Source organism: Pelodiscus sinensis, chromosome 23, assembly GCF_052426305.1.
Source record: "Pelodiscus sinensis isolate ZL-2025 chromosome 23, ASM5242630v1, whole genome shotgun sequence".
NCBI lineage: Eukaryota > Metazoa > Chordata > Testudines > Trionychidae > Pelodiscus > Pelodiscus sinensis.
This window is the reverse complement of record NC_143074.1, coordinates 7187531-7203843: the sequence shown is the minus strand read 5'-3', so window position 1 is coordinate 7203843 and position 16313 is coordinate 7187531. Positions and strand designations below refer to the sequence as shown.

The following is a 16313-nucleotide window of genomic DNA, read 5'->3' as shown; positions in this document are numbered from 1 at the left end:
CTGTAAACGTATGAGAAGCAGCCCCAACAGCCTTTTGACGTCTTTATTGTCTGGAGTAGGTTTCATTTGCTTGGGTGAGAGGGCAGCTAGGGGCAGTGAATGTGGTTACTGTGCTGTGACCCAGTTTAATGCTCCTCGTAGAACCAAGTACAGGAAATCCACCGCCAAGAGCTCATGCATGCATGCATTCCGCTGTCTGCTTTTCAGAGCAGCAGTAGATTGTGGTAAATAGTCTCCTAGAAACTTTTTTTTTTTTTTTTGAGAGCGAGCCAGAGAGGCAGGCAACATTAACGCTCCTTTTTGCAAAGAATAGCTGGAAAGGGACTCTGAATTAGCCCCAGTCTGTATGATGCTGATGTTTTCCTGACTGCTGTCCAAAAGCCTTGTAAGAAGGACGCACAACCATTGTGGGTTATAACAACAGGGTTCCTTTGCTTGCTTTTTCAAGAGTCATTTTCATTTAAGCCCTTGTTTAAACAGTAATTAAAATATTAGGCAGTCGTCGTTCATTTGTACAGCCCTAGCGCCTAGAGGCATCAGCTAGGTTGGACCGTGTTGTGCCGGGGCTGTACAGATGTGTAGTACATGTCAGTCCCCACCCCAAAGAGCTTATGCTGTAAGATATGTGTGGGCCAGTGGAGCTTTTATTGTTAGTATCAAACTCTTTCCTTCCGTTCAGTGTCAGTCTTTCCGTTCTTGATTTGAGTGGATGTCTTTGATAAAAGCCTGGTAATTTGGTTTGAATGATCAGTGTAAGAAAAATCAGTGGGTGTCACTAGAATGCACTTTTCAGGTGTGAGATTGTGCTTTGGGAGGGCTTGACTAGTGCAAGCTGCTTGAAGAAACTTTGGTCTCGGCCTGGACATTGCATTCGACAGAGCTGGCCATGTCAGGAAACCTGCTTGCTCACCTGTACTAGTTAATGCAGTCAGACCCCTCGTATGGACAAGGCAAATTGCAGTTGTGCTAGCAGGATTGGTGACCCTAGAAGGCAGCACAGGGTTAAACCACAACTATCCGACATGTTAAAAGCAACAATTAGCCCTGTCCAGGTTCAGATTTTAAAACATTTAGTTGGTGGATTTTTAATAAAATCACTTTTCCCTGGCCCACCGAGGGCAAGTGATTTGAAGAAATTTAGCTTAGAAGTAGTTCGAGCTGTTACTCCCACAAGATGCATCGCTCCAATTAGCGGCGTGTTCTGCCTTTTCTTCCTGATGCTTGCATACAGACTATACCTGTGTGACTATTCCGTCAAACCGTTATTGGAACATCACTGCACATGTTCATATGGCCCAGAATGTCTGTGATTGGCAGGGTCTGCTGTTTGTCCCCAGCAAAACAACAGTCAGTATATATTATTTTAAATAAAACTGTATGGAAATGTGATTTGATCTGAAATTTTTAATACAAACGAGTCTAGGATTGTTTAGTTATAGTTCCCACTGCAACTGTAACTGTGCTCTTGTACTTACGCTCTACTTGGTAGCACTGTTTTTGCTATGAAATTTATGCTCAGCATGCATCTGCTAGGATAGCATGAAGCTACGTATCCATATGGCACACACATGGGGACTGATTTGTGTTACTTGTGGGAGCCGTAATTTTTAAATTCCTAGGCCAAACTCTGCATGGGGCTGCTCCAGTGTAAATCCATTTGCACCAGTTAACTTCCATGCCAAATTTCGCCCCTTGCACTTATCCTCCTGTTCCCAGCAGTACAGCACTCAAGTGCATCAGTGCTAAGGCAGTTTTGAAATCATTTGTCAGCTCTGGACAGAGGTAGATGATAGAAGGATAATGATCAATGATCATTAGAGCCTAGACCTGTTTGAGTTTTAGGAGAGCTGTGGGGGACTACAGGAAATAATGTTCTGTCCAAAACCCCCGTTCAGCAAACTCGCCCTGTAAGGCAGAGCTTTTAAGCATGTGCTTAAGCCCAATTGACTTTAATGGAACTTAAATATGTACTTAATTTTAAGCATGTGTTGACGTGCTTTGTTGTTTTGGGCCACAAAAGGGGACGTGACATGCAGGTAGAATGTGCCCTGTTTGTTGATCAGTTGCCTCTAACTGTGCTCTCTTGTGGCATTTTTATTGTCTAGTGATCTGAGCTGCTGTTTATTTTAAACTAGTTCTCTCTCTTTCTGCCCTGGGATCAGACATTTTCCTGTGCCTCACTCTTCCTAGCTGCACAATGGGGATAATTGCCAGACATGTGGTTTTAGTCTCTCTTTAGCTTGTTGAGGATTTGTCTGTGCTGTGCAAGGGTTACTATTTATTTGACATGAGAGGCTGATACTATCTACAATCCACTACACACCACCAAAGCTGCCTGCTATCAGTGAACTGGCTGCTAGCCATTGTGGGCAAGGTATGCATCCTTGTGACACACAAGTAGCTCTGACTCTTGTCCACTCTGGGTATGTCTACGTGCCAGAGTTATTTTGGAATAACTGACATTATTCTGAAATAACATAGTCTGTGTCTACACTACAAGGAGTTATTTCAACATAATGTCAAGCTGAAGGACTTCTTACTCCAGCTCTTGTAACCCACATTGTACAAGGAGTAAGAAAAGTCAAGGGAGAGTGCTCTAACTGGTGGACAGCTCTAACTCGGACTTCCGGCTGTGTAGACAGTGCCAAATCTGAAATAAGCGATTTCGACTTAAGCTATGCAATTGATGTAGGTTGCGTAGCTTATTTCGGCTTTACCCCTGCTGTATAGACTTTCCCTGAGAATCCTTCAGTGACCCTGTTGATCATGTCCCCTTACACCTAGCTCTTCTCTCTTCCTCTCCTCTCCCCACATCTCCAACCTCTCCAGTAAAAATCCTGCCCCATTGACTGGCCTCCTCCCCCACAGAAAGCCTGGTGAAAAGACAGGCTTTAGTTTGGATTTTCTCTGACACTGACTCCCTGTGTAAGACTGTGACGGGGCGAGGCAGCCCCGCACTGAACCTAAAGGGCACAGCCAGGGTTACCTGGCTGCAGAGGCCCCTCCCCCACAGCCCTACCAAGTATGCCCAGGCTGCAGCGGGGCTATAAAAGCCTGGGCCAGGACTCAGTCAAGAGAGGCAGCTGAAGGAGAAGGACTGGAGAAGGGAGCTCTCCCTCAGCGGTGGCCAGGGACTCCAGCAGAGGCCGGAAGGAAGGCGGAGGCGAATTGGTGCAACCCAGAGACTGCCTGCCGAGGGGACGCCGGCCTGGAGATTGCAGCCAGCTGGGCAAGTCCAGGGGAAGGAAGCTCGGGGGTCCAGGTAGGAAGTGGCCCAGGGCAGGAGCAGGAGCCGCCGCTCCCGGCCCGAGAACCTCGGCGCGTTTCGGCTGGATGGCCCCGCCGAGAGAGTGACCCAGTACCTGGTCGCTCACAGGGCCCTGGGCTGGGACCCGGTGGAGTGGGGGGGCCCGGGTCCCCCTACCTGGGGTGTGCCCCCGCTACGACAACTGTGTTGTGGACTTGGCCTTGCTTAATGGGCCAGCTATAGACTGTTTTGCGGACTCAGGCCAGGGGCCTTAGCCCTGCTTAATGGGCCAGCTATAGACTGTTTTGTGGACTCTGGCCAGGGGGCCTTAGCCCTGCTTAAAGGGCCAGCTGTAAACTGTGTGGACTCAGGCCCAGGGGCCTTAGCCCTGCTTAAAGGGCCAGGGAGAGACTGTATCACAAGGGGTTGGGGATCCAGGCGGGAGGGGCCCGCCACAGAGACCATGAACTAGTCACTTAACCGAAGGACATAGGCATGGCTGTACTGGATCAGACCACGGGTCCATCTAGCCAATATCCTGTCATCCTACAGTGGCCGGTATCAGATGCCTCTGAGGGAATGAACAGTACAGCAGCAACCTCTTGGCTTCAGTGTCTGCTCTGACTTCTGTTCTCTCACTTTCTCTGTGTGGGGGTTGATGGCAATAACTTACCTTGCAGGGAGTGTGAGGTTTAATTAATGTTTATAAATTCCTGGTTCCACAGGTGGGGAAGGTGCTACAGAAAGGCAGCATGCCATTAGCGTTAGTGGCACAACACACTTCTCGGGGGTGTTCCGTGAGTGTTCCCTGATAAAGTGGAGTGGCTATCATGGAGATCGGGGTGTAATTTAACAAAGTGTCCCTAGCCGAAGGGATGCTTTGATGGGCCTTTCACCTGACCGGACAGTAACTCCAGGGTTTGAAGATGCTTGTGCAGTGTACTAGAGGGGTAAGTCCTATGCTCAGGCAGATGTAGAAATGAAAGGCTACAAAGAAGGTCACAATAAGTGGCAGCGTGTGCAAGAGGGAGAGAGCATTCTGCTGAGAACAGTCTTATTTATCATCATTAATGGTACGAAGGAAGGAGCCAAGAGAACATTAATTAAGCTTTGCAGAAGAAATAACATGGGGAGGTGCTGCTAAGCGGTGTTGGGGAGGCAGCTGATGTGGGCAGGAAATAACGGATTGATGTTTGCGCTGGAGAAATGAGAACTCCCCCAGTATAGCTGGGCAACACTCACTATAACATACATGGCAACCTTCCTTAGAGCAGCTCCATCAGCGGCCCTAGTGGTGGGAGCATTGCTGGGTGGCTGTTGACCTGCTCGGAGCGGGGTTAGATGATAGAGAGCTTCAGCTGGCAGCCAGCGGATGCCAGGCATAGTCCGGTCATTGCTACTCCGGGTGGAGCTGCATTGGCGCTAGTGTGCTGGTGGGAAAGTTGGAGAGAAATACAGGTGCAGGCACAGCCTGAGGGAAGGAGAAATCTAAGAAGCAAGGATGCTGAAGCAGGAGGCCTTAGGGATAACAGCTGACAGTTAACCTCATATGCCTCGCTAGTGTTATTACTAATTGCCGTGGCACCTAGAGCCCCAGTCATGGCCAGGATCCCATTATACTAGGTGCTGTACAAACCAAACGAAAACACAGTCTCTGCCTTGGAGTGTTTACAATCGAGGGCAAGAGACAGCAGATGGATACAGATACACGGAGGACTTAGAAGGAAACAATCAGACCACACCGCTGGCCAGTTTCATCGGCAGTGATCTCAGGACACCAGCATCACCAACGCTATGTCTAGACTGAAAGCTTCTTTCGGAAGAAGCTTTTCTGGAAGAGATCTTCTGGAAAAACTTCTTTAAAAAGAGAGCATCCACACAGCAAAAGTGCAATGAAAAAGCGATCTGCTTTTTCGAAAGATAGCGTCCTCACTGAATGGTCGCTATCTCGCATTTCAGTTGTGATTACTGTGGACGGAGTGGCTACCAGGGCACTTGTGCTTTTTCCTGGAGGCCTCTTCTTTCAAAAATACACTCTGTTCTGCATCCACACATACCTTTTTCCGAAAAAGCTTTTTCAGAAAAAGTCTTCTTCCTCATAGAAAGAGGTTTACCAATGTCGGAAAAATCTCTCCATTCTTTCAACTTTTTGACGAAATAACACAATAGCAGTGTGGATGTAAGTATAGTTTTTCCAGAAAAACAGCCATTTTTCTGGAAAAACTCTGCAGTGTAGACATATCCCAAGACTTTTGCAGCTATCACAGCCAGGGGGTGTTTTGGACAGAGGCGAACGAGTTGGTTTTGCAGTGTGGTGTTATGTCCAAACAAGCTGATAGGATTCCCAAGCTGGGTATACAAAAGTACCACACCACAGATGAGCTGTTAGACCTTTTCTGTGGGTTTTGTCTACATACATCTTTGGTTGTCATGTAACTCAAGCTAATTGGTTGTTAGTTAACAAACACTGTTGTAGATGCTCCCAAATGTTGGCATCTGGTTGTGGTTTGCTTTAGGATTCAGCCTAGCGTGAACCATGACCAGGAATAAATGTTTCCTGGAACATACATTTATGGAGTGTGACCACTAGAATTTATAGCCATGCTAATTAGCTCAAGTTGCATTGCATCCAGAAACGCTAGTGCAGATGTAACGCACATGTACATAATGCAATGCTCTGTTCTCCATTAATGGTGGCTGGGCCACAGATAAAGCTGTTGAATCTGCTACAGCCCTAGCTAAGAGAGCTGACACTTTTAGATCAGTTGGGAAAGGCCCCTGTTCCGAGTTCTAGAGGTGGTAGGTTTGTTTCTCCTTTTGCTGATGTCCAATCAGAGACATACTCCATGGTCCTGGAGAAACCCAACCCACAGCTCTGTCTAGGGTTCGGAATCTCGTCATAGCCCAACAAGGCCAAAATGTTGGGGGAGGGGGGAATGGGATAAAAGCTTCACAAAAGTCTATGGGGCTCAACAAAATGGTGAAGAAAAAAACAACCGATGATTAAATGGCGATAGAATCATTTACACCCTGTAGATGGGTGTAAGCAGAAAGTCAGAGAAGAAGAGCTTTGGGCGGATAAGAGGGGGCAGTATCAGGTTAAAAGGGAGCAAAGGAATGTTCAAGTTTATATATCAGCAAAACATTCCCAGTGGTGAGGTCTGTTACACTGTGGATTTGTCTTCGCAGGGAAGTACTAGCTGCCTCATCACATGATTCAGTTTAATACCGGAGTGCAGGGACCACTCCTACACTCGTCCCTGGGCTTGGCAATAATAACCTGTGACCAAGCGTCCACGTCCCGGGCCGCCCGCATCGGCTCAGCGCCACCCGCCCTCCATGCGGGGAGGGGCCGTGCCCAACACCTTCAGGTGCAACGCCCTTCCCAGCGCTCCATCAGACACTGAGTACCCTTTTCCGCGGTACATGGACTTTCCGGGCCTTGGCCGGTGTCGCGACCGGTCAGGCGGTAGGGAGGCTCGGGCCCGCCCCCACTCTGAGCCCCGACCCAGGGCCCTAAGAACCAGGGGAAAGAGTTCCTTCCACGGTTTGGTTGGTGGGGGGGGGGGGTCCCCGCAACGCACCAACCCACGGGTCTTCTGCAGCCGCGCCTTGGGTCACTTCCTACCTCCCGCAGCTAAGGGACCGTGGTCTCTCTGCTCCAGCCCTCTATCTCTCCCTGGGAGCCTTCCCACGCTCCTCTTTCCTTCCGCCGGCGGCCTCCTTTTGAGCTGTCCTGCTGGCTTCATAGCTGATGTTCCTTTCCTCCCCTTCCCTTATTTATTCCTCGATCTGGACTTTTAATGTTCATTTATCTGAAGAAGTGGGTTGTACCCACAAAAGCTCATGATACCATGTCCATGTTTTGGTGGTCTCTAAGGTGCTGCTAGACTATTAGTTGTTTTTTAAGTTTTTCCATTTTAATTCCGTCAGACCACCTATGGGAAACCAGGGAAACGTCTGTGTCATTGGGCTGAATATCATATGTGCCTCAGTTTACCTGGGTGATGTTACTGTGTGACTGAAGGGAGTTACCTCAGAGGCAGTTGGGAGCTGGTGGGGGAGGGGGACAAACAGGAATGGAAACAATGACATAGATAAGAAGCCTCCAGAGAGAATCCCAAGAGTCCCTAAAGGAGCAGTGATGAGGGAACTGTTACCTGCGAAATACCCACCTCCTGGGCTGTGACTAAGCTGGCAGGTTTATTTTCCCTAGGATCAAAGGGACATTTAGCCATTAACAGCCCAAGCCTAAAGAGGAAGAGGGCAGAGGTGGAAGCAGCATCTGGAAGTGCGGGCCTGGCACAGATGCTGAGAGCTGTCTGCCTCGCCCAGCCCAGATGTAGGTAGGGGTGTCTCGGCTGAGTGGAGCTCACCCAAACCTTCCAGGGGAAGAATGAAGCCTAGGTAAGTCTCATGCATCTCGGTCCTCTGTTACCGTCACCCGCTTCTTTGGCTGTGGTGTTCCAAAATAATAATAAGGTGTCTAGAAAACTCACCTGGGTTACTTACTGTGTGCGATTCCTAGTGTCAGAACCCCCAAGAGTGCTCAGGGAGAAAAGCCAAGGCCCTACTAGAAGAGCCACAGCAAGACTCAGAGATGCAAAAGCCCAGAGGTCCCAGTGTAGTAGTCCTGGAGATGGGCCTTTCCCTCCAGGGGTGTTGAACCCAGGGAAGGGTGCACTCATAAGAGCCTGCCTGGGGATACAAGGCATAGCACACCCATCCCCCTCTCATCCTGTGGCTATGTAGACTCTCTAGCGTACGTCAGTATGAGTTATGTCACTGTGACAGGTGTACGCTCAAATTCACTGGTACCGTTGAGTGTGCCTGTTCCTCGCCACACAACAATATTGTGATCAAGGGCTTTATAGCTCATGGAAACTGCAGATATTCTCATTGCCTGCCACACAGCACAATGGGGGCTTGGCGGGATCCCTGCTCCTTCATTAGTCCTTCACATTACATCTGCCACCCATTCAGCTTTCTTGGCTGTGCTGGAGATTCACTCCCGCATCCTCCACCGGCTACTGAGTCCTGGAAGGTCCAGCTAGAGAGCCGCATTTTGTGCAGGTGACAAATTTCACCCTTTCAGACCCTGGTTCCCCTGCTGCTGTATCCTCTCCCTGTTGGTCTGCATGGCCCAGCAGCCATCCGTGTCGCAGGAGTGGAGAGATATTTGACTGAATGGACACCTGTGGATGCCAAATATGGCTCCCAGAGCTCCTGCTACGTCTGTGTGGCTGCACTTTCCCCCCAGTTTCTCTCCTGGTCTGGGTTAACCCAATCTTCCCCGGACAGCCATGGTGACCTCCAGTTGGGCCCAATTCCCAAGCCACCTCAGTTCCAGGTAGACTTGCTTATACCGACCCTGAGCAGGGGAACAGAGCATTCATCCATCTGCATTGGGTGCTGGCAACTTGCAACGGTACCGCCTGGATCCTGATTGCCTCACTATTAGGCCTGACTTGCAAGCCCCAGCACCATCACTGAATGCGTGTCCATGCTCAGCCCAGGCTCCTGCAGCAGGAACTAGCGTCAGGTGCTGCCTTCCTGAGGGCTTCAGCCATTCCCTCGTGTGGATGGGCAGAGGGAGCACGCTCAGAGCACCCTCACGTCTCAGCGGTCCATTCCCTTGGCTGGCTCTGGGAGCACGGAGCAGTGCAGGGCGAAGGACATTACGTGGGAGAATATGCATGTTCACAGCTCGGAGGATTAAAGGCCTGTGTTCTTATCACTGCAGAACAGAGTATTATAAATCCAGCCTTAGAATACGAAATCCCCTCGCGACTCGGCCATTGTTTGGGAATATTAAAAAGCCCTGAGACAGAAATAATCAGTTTCCAAATGACACATTGTCAAATAAAACATTTCTCATGTTATCCCTTCCTTCCCCTTTCTCTCCCGCTCCCTCCGTTGGATAATTTAACATGAGAAATAGATTAAAACGAGGCCGGCTTCGGAGCCTCCTAAGTTTGACTTCCCATCAGGTGCGTCCTGCGTTTAAAGCAGGGGCTGTCAGGGCAGGAAAGGGAGGGAGCTGCAAATGAGCAACTCTAAAAACCAAGTGCTGACAGGTCGGGGGCCCGGAGATCTGCTGTCTGTGTGCTGCTCCCCTGGTGCACAAGGGAACTGCTTCCACCAGGTGCCAGCAGGGCAGGGCAAGGGTGGGAAAGTGCACCGAGTCCTTGTGGAACCCGCAGCTCGGCTGCAGGCAGCCAACGGGGGCTGTTGGTCTGGGACGAGAGGGAGCCACATGGCTCTGACCAAGTGACAGGGAATGTGCCATTGGCTCTGGGCAGCGGCCCCAGCACTGCTGTGGGTTCAGTATTCCCCATGCATGCCCGTCGGCCGTGTTTTGCTGCACAGCTGCGCATTGCTGCCTGCGGCTTATGGCTCGGCTGCGCTCGGGGAGGGATTAAAATGCTGCCTCCTGGCTGCTTTGCAGAGGGGGAGGATTTGCACATTTTTGTCCTTTCCCAGCCTGCTTGAGTTAGTTCCTGAACCTGCTGCCGCAGGGTGCTGAAGGTAAAGGGAGGCCCATCCTCTCAGGGGCTGGCTGGAGTGCTGGGGTCTGTTACAACCTTCTCTTTATCAGGAAACCTCTGGGCACCATCCCCCTGCTTCCTTTTACTACAACACACCCGACCTGGCCTCCCACCTGTTGCCCCCTTCTCCAGCCTTCTCTGCTGAGCAGACCAGCACGTCGGCCAGTATGTGTGGAAGACAGAACTGCCCTTGCTCTCGAAGACAAGCCATTCAACCAAGTGGCCTGACAGGAGATTCACTTGAGCCAGCCCTGCATGGGATAACTCCAGGCTGGAGGGGGAAACATCAGACGCATCATGTCTGTGGCTCTCTGCAGTTTGTGATTTCCCTGAAGCAGAAGCATTTCAGTGGGGCCCATACAATAGACTGACAATTTCATTTGCTACGGTCCAAGCTACTTCCCCAAACCCCCTCTGACTGCAGCAGCCGGGGGTGGATGCTGTGTTAATCTGGTTTGCCAGCTGCAGGCCTCTGGCAGCCGGAGTGGCTCCACTTTCACTGATGGTTCAGATCAACGTTACATTTGCTCCCTCCAGACTTTTCCTTCCGTCCTCTAGGTCCAGTTGGCAAAGGCTTTTCTAATGGCAGGAATTTCTGCGGCTGCCCAGGCCTTTGCCCGCCGTGCTCAGACTTCCTTCCTTGCAGCCTCTCGGTAGGGAGGGGAGGACTGTGCCTACAGGGAGCCGTTTGAGTAGGGCACTGTGTGGAAAGCCAGCATTCTGCTCTGTGAGATGCAACTCCACCCTGGATAGCCCCCAGCCCCACAGTAAGAGCATGCTCCGGGGAGAGCCCGGTTCAAGCCCCTGCGGTGCCTGATTCAGGCTTCCAGGAAGTCTCCACAGTCTCTCACATTCCAGAACTGTCATTCATGCTTAAATTCTACACTTTACGCCTAGGTCTAAACAAAGACATTAATTATCTTACCCATTACAAAGATAGCTTCCCCAATTATCACCTCTAATATCATTAGCTCACAGACATTTACCTCCCCCCCCATCCGCCTTCTGTTCTGAAATTTGATATGTCCTTTTCATATGTGTTCTTTTTTTTTATTGTATCCTTTGGTATATATGGTTGTGCCAATTTTCTTCCACTATTTGATCTCAGGAAGTGGGTCTGGCCCATGAAAGCTCATCACCTAATAAACCATCTTGTTAGTCTTTTAAGTGCTACATAGTCCTGTTTTTTGTTTGACATTCCAAGTGAGTGTCCTGTGCCTGGCTATTCTGGGGAGGAGGCGTGACTGGTTTTCGCCAGAAATTGCACCTTGAACCAGAGATACCTTCCTGGTGAAAGAGATACAGGCACATGTCTGAGGGAAGGTTTGTTTTTGAGGAGTTGGCGTTTTCTGAGGACAGTTTCACTGACGCGTTCCTGACTGCTCTCGTGAGCGCATTGTGCAAGGTGCTGGGCAGACCCAGAGGGAAACACAAATTGGAATCCCTCTTCCAGGATCTCTTCGTGCCCTGGGTCTCCCCGGGTCCTCCCCTTTGAGTGCTCTTTTCCCAGTCTTTCCCAGCCACAGCTGTGCTCCATTTCCTGACAGAAGCTGTCTGCTCAATTGGGAACGTCGCACTGAGCAAAGTCATTCCGCCTCCCTGAGCCCTTCTTCCTATTAGAGTCAATTACAGAACCAAATGAGAAACCAGATGAGGCTAGGGAGGGGCTCTGAACGAGAGCTGCCATGTTGCATTTTCTACAGCACATTGGAGGCTGTGCCTCTGGACCGGGCTAGGGAAGCTGTGGCTTCCCCAGAGGCCTCTCTCCTTATGGCAACCTTGCCTCTCCTCCTGAGTAGCTCCCTTGTGCTGCAGGCAACCAAATAGCCCACTGGAGAAGCCAAGAACCAAGTGATGTGGCCAGGACCTAGCGACCAAGGACCTTGCTTTGCACTTTTCCCAGCCCTCTGCAACCAAAGCAGCATGTCCCGAGACTCCCCCTGTCCCAGAACTTTCAGGGCTCTGAGCAGACCTCTCCTTTCCCCACTCTCCCGCCCTCTCTAACAGGGACACTGGCCGTGTTACTCTTGCCAGCTTACAGGCAGAGAGATTTTCCATTGTGCCAGGGTTAGGGGAAAAGCAGTGGAACTTGGCGAAGTATTCTTCACACAGTGCACAGTCAACCTCTGGAACTCCTTGCAAGTGGCGAAGGCTAGAAATTTAACAGGGTTAAAAAAGAGCTAGCTAGATTCATGGAGGTTAGGTCTATCAATGGCTATTAGCCAGGAAGGGTAGGAATGGTGCCCCTAGCCTCTGTTTCTCTGGAAATGAATGACGGGAGGGATCACGTGAAGGTTGCCTATTGTGTTTCCTCCCTCTGGGACATCTGGCATTGATCACTGTCGGCAGACGGGATACTGGGCTAGATGGACCTTTGGTCTGACCTAGCATGGCCGTTCTTATGTTCTTAAATATTCTGGGCTCTGAATGGGAACATGTGCTTGATCCCTTTGTGCCACCGAGGCACCTGGGGGGACGAGTGGTGCGTTTACCATCCACAGCACTGAAAAAGGCCCATCCATGGTGCACAAGCAGAGGAAGACAGAACGTCACACACGCAGCAGAGGCCTCGGAGATGTCTATCAGAAGTCACTAGGCAGATCTGTGAGCGTGAGACGGTTCTGTCGGGCATGAGTAGGAGGTTGTGAGCATGGAGAGATGATGCTCATCCACCCCACATGGCGCGGTGAGTTTGGGGGGTGGAGGACCCTTACACCACTTGTGAGCTTGCAGGTGCAATAGTGAGATCCCTCTGCCCTGCATGAACACGCGGGGGGGCATGTGGGTGTACTAGAAGACTGAGGTACATGACCCGTTGGGTGTACCTGATATCTCACCATCTGCTTCTTGTGGATGTTCTGTTTTCCTGTGCAGCTTTGTGAAGGTGCGCGTGACTGCATTATGCTAGAACTGGCTCAGAACGTATGCAATGGCCGCATTGTTGTGAAAGCAGCGAGTGAGTCTGCTGTATCCATCCAGCTGCCATTGGCGGCGTGGCTGTCTCCCAAGCTAATACCTCTTGTGAATTGCAATTTTAGACACTAGCTTTCTGTAGATTAGCCTGTTGGTGTGTCTCAATCTCTCTGTGTGCTCACAGTGGTTTTACTGAATTCCGGTGAAATGTTTGTACGTCTGTTACACGGTGTACAACATGCCTGGATTTGGGCATCGTGTGCCAAAATTAATTCTTCCCCTCCCCCAACAGTGGCATGTCACGCTATGAAGCCAGAATTGTTCATGCCACTTCTGATTTACCTGCCCTGGGATTTTTGTCTGCTACAGTATGAAACTGACTAGAAGCAGCAGAGGGATTTAGACATTTCTCTTGCCTGTCTGCATGAGATGCCCATTTGAAGGACAGCTTGTATTTACCTCCAGAACAGGTGCCATGTGGACTATTCTAGTGAAAGCTTCCCCAATGCTGTTCAGCCTGAGTGCCTTGACTTAGAGGGACCACCTTTCAGTTTGCACCTGCATTAAGGAAGCACTTTTGCAGTTGTTCCCATTACCAGTGAATCTGCCACGTGGGCACATATGATACTATTTGGGGGATGGGTAGCCTTGTGGCTGATGTACTGCACTGGGATGCAGTAGATCTGGGGTCAATTCTTGCCTCTGTCACAGAGTTCCCAGGTGATTTAATCTATCCGTGCCTCAGTTTCCCATCTGCAAAATGGGGATAATGCTCCCTAGCTCCCAAGAGGGGTGGAGGTGAAGATAAATTCAGTGATGTCCGTGAGGTGTTCAGATACTGTGGTGAAGAGTGAAGTGTAAATAATAAATACATCAGTTCATCGCAGCGATGTATTTGATAAGATTGGCTTGGGGAGTGAAAGACAGGGCCCTGAAATTGTCCAAGAGGTTCCCACAGAGTAGTGCTGGAGATCAGCTGGAGGAAGGATGAGCCAAGGGTGAAGATACTAGACTGAGATCCACACTCAGTTCACTGCTCTGCCACAAACCTTGCTTGGGCTTGGGCAAGTCACTTGGTGCCCGTCTCAGCTCACTATCTGTGCAGCAGGGTTAGTACTAGTCGCACTGCCCTGTCTCCCAGGGGCATGAATGATACAGGCATGCATGTTGTGGAACACTCAGGGATCATGATACTGGGGACCAGGTAAGTACCCAAGGTGCCTCTTCATTGCAGCTGGGGAGGTGGTGTGCAGCTCGTGTCGATGTGTCCAGGTCACTACATACAGCAGTGAGGGGTTCAGGCTTCAGTGCAGGCTGGGCGTGCCAGTGTGTTCCTAGGGCATAGCCCACGCTACTGCCTCCTCAACTGCTCTTTCTGTCCAGCCAGCGAGCTTACACTAGTGCAGACACGTCTGCGTGCGCTGCTGCCGACACCTGCCTGTGCCGGACAGGCAGGACGTTGCTGAAGCACGTGCTTTGCCCTTAAACACAGATGTAACTGCACCTCGAGCGTAGATGTGCCGGACGGGTGTAAACTGCTGGTAACCAGGATCATTCCCACAGAGGCAGCACATGTTGGCTGGGAGTTTGCAGTGGGTAGCTCAGGCTTTATCTTCATTATATTCTGAGATAATCCCCCCTCACCCCCCTCCCATTGGAACCAGCAGGGAGTGGGAGCTATTGCAATCTGTAGCTTGGCCTCTAATGAGTCCGATTAGCTGGATCAGCCTCCAGCAGAGTTGAAAATTGAGTCCCCTGCTGTTTGCTGTGCTGGGGTCTTTTGGGTCTGACATCTTCTCTGCACTGCTGAGACGTCAGATTTCCCCCCTCTCTCCCTGTTTTTAAACTAAGGCATTTTCTTGCCCTTGCAACATGCTGGGTGCTAGTTAGGTTTCTTGGCTGCCACCTCCTCCCCAGAGGTGGCTGCATTTCAAGAGAGGGTGAGGCAGTTTCTTTGGTACCTGGCGGTTTGCAAAGTGCTTCGGGGTCATCCAGGATGTCAGGCTGCTCCAGAAATTGGGGGGAGAGGGTGGTAATGCCGCCTTGGTCCCCTTGGGGGACCATGCAGGGTCTGAGCTCCTCTTAATGTTTCTCCTTTTGCTCTCCCATAGGGTGGCTTGATCGCTCTTCTCCTGCTCCTGCTGGTGTTCACGGTGGCGCTGTACGCCCAGCGGCACTGGCACAAGCGCCGCCGGATCCCCCAGAAGAGCGCCAGCACTGAAGCCACCCATGAGATCCACTACATCCCCTCAGTGCTGCTGGGCCCGCAGGCCCGGGAGAGCTTCCGCAACTCGCGCCTGCAGGCTCACAGTTCCGTCATCGGCATGCCCATCCGCGAGACGCCCATCCTGGATGACTACGACTACGAGGATGAGGACGAGGTCCCGCAGCAGGCGGAGCCCAGCGCGAGGGAGGATGAGTTCGGCAGCCAGGTGACGCGGACGCTGGAGAGCCTGGGCAGGGGCGGGGAGGAGAAGCCTGAATATGAGAAGAAAGGTTTGTCGCTTCCCTTCCTATTTACTCCCTCCCCCCCTCACTACCAGGCCAAACACCTGGCTCTCAAATGTACCAGATGGTCATTAGGAGGTGACAGATGAGCACCGAGGCAGCTGATCTCGGTGGCGCTGGTTGGCAGCCACCACGTTCCCAGCCTCTGCAGTCCTCTTGCTCGGTCATGCGTGCACAACAAGAGTCCGAAAAAAATAAGACTTGGGCTGTCACCTTCGTGTAGGGAACCTGACTGCTCACTCCCTCGCTCGGGTGCGTCTTGCTGCAGGCACACACCGGGTCCGCGCTCCAGAGGCATGCTCCAGCCAGAGGCTCCGATTCGGTGCTGGTCTTTGCCTGCCCTGGTGCGGCTGTGTCTCTGCACCCTGTGCCACAGTGCAGCGTCTCTGCAGGGAGACAGTCCTTCATGTCAGGCATCCTCTCATTTTGCCCTGCCCTGCTTTCGTGGGAAACCTTTCTCGCCAGAGAACCTCCCCCGATGACTTGATATAAAGTTGGCAGGTGGGGGGCTGAAAGAGAGATTCTCATGCTTTAAGATATCACAAGCCAGCCTTTATCTAGAGCTTTTAATCTTCAGAGCACTTTGCAAACACTGGTCCTCACCCCCTCTCCTGATCCTAGAACCCTAGGGCTGGAAGAGACCTCAGGAGGTCATCGAGTTCAGGCAGCTTGGTTCAGGAGCAGCAAAACAGGCTGGGACAACTGGTTTCTGCGTCAGTTTGTTCTCCGAGCAGCCGGGCGAGCCATCTCACAGTTGCCAGAACAAAAGCCATCAAAGCTAACTTAGAAGACTCAGATTCAATAAACATGCAAACAGTCCCTGCAGTGGGTTAGAAATGGTAATTCAGAAATATCCCGTGGTGATAAAACCTTTAGAATTTAATACAGGTGGACTCCCTAGGATGCTACAGAATTTGAGAGGATGAGAACCTTTCTGCACAAGGGCCTTTTATTTTTTAAACAATACTATAGAAATCTAGCACAGGGATAGAACTCTGTATTAAAATCTGCAGGTTGGTTTAACCCCCCTCGAAAATATATATCTGACGGGGTCCCTACATGGCACTTATCACTGCAGTATCTGTCTGAGGGTATGT

The 16313-nt window shown here is 50.9% G+C and overlaps 1 protein-coding gene across 4 annotated transcripts in view; it reads left to right on the top strand.

Moving 5' to 3' along the window:
- Nucleotides 1-16313, top strand: part of ASTN2 (astrotactin 2) — a 733588-nt gene that overhangs the window by 171700 nt on the left and 545575 nt on the right. For all 4 annotated transcript variants that reach the window (XM_075905850.2, XM_075905849.2, XM_075905851.2 and 1 more), the window contains exon 3: nt 14820-15204. In XM_075905850.2, the coding sequence (XP_075761965.1) occupies nt 14820-15204 (385 nt within the window). The remainder of the gene's footprint in view (nt 1-14819; nt 15205-16313) is intronic.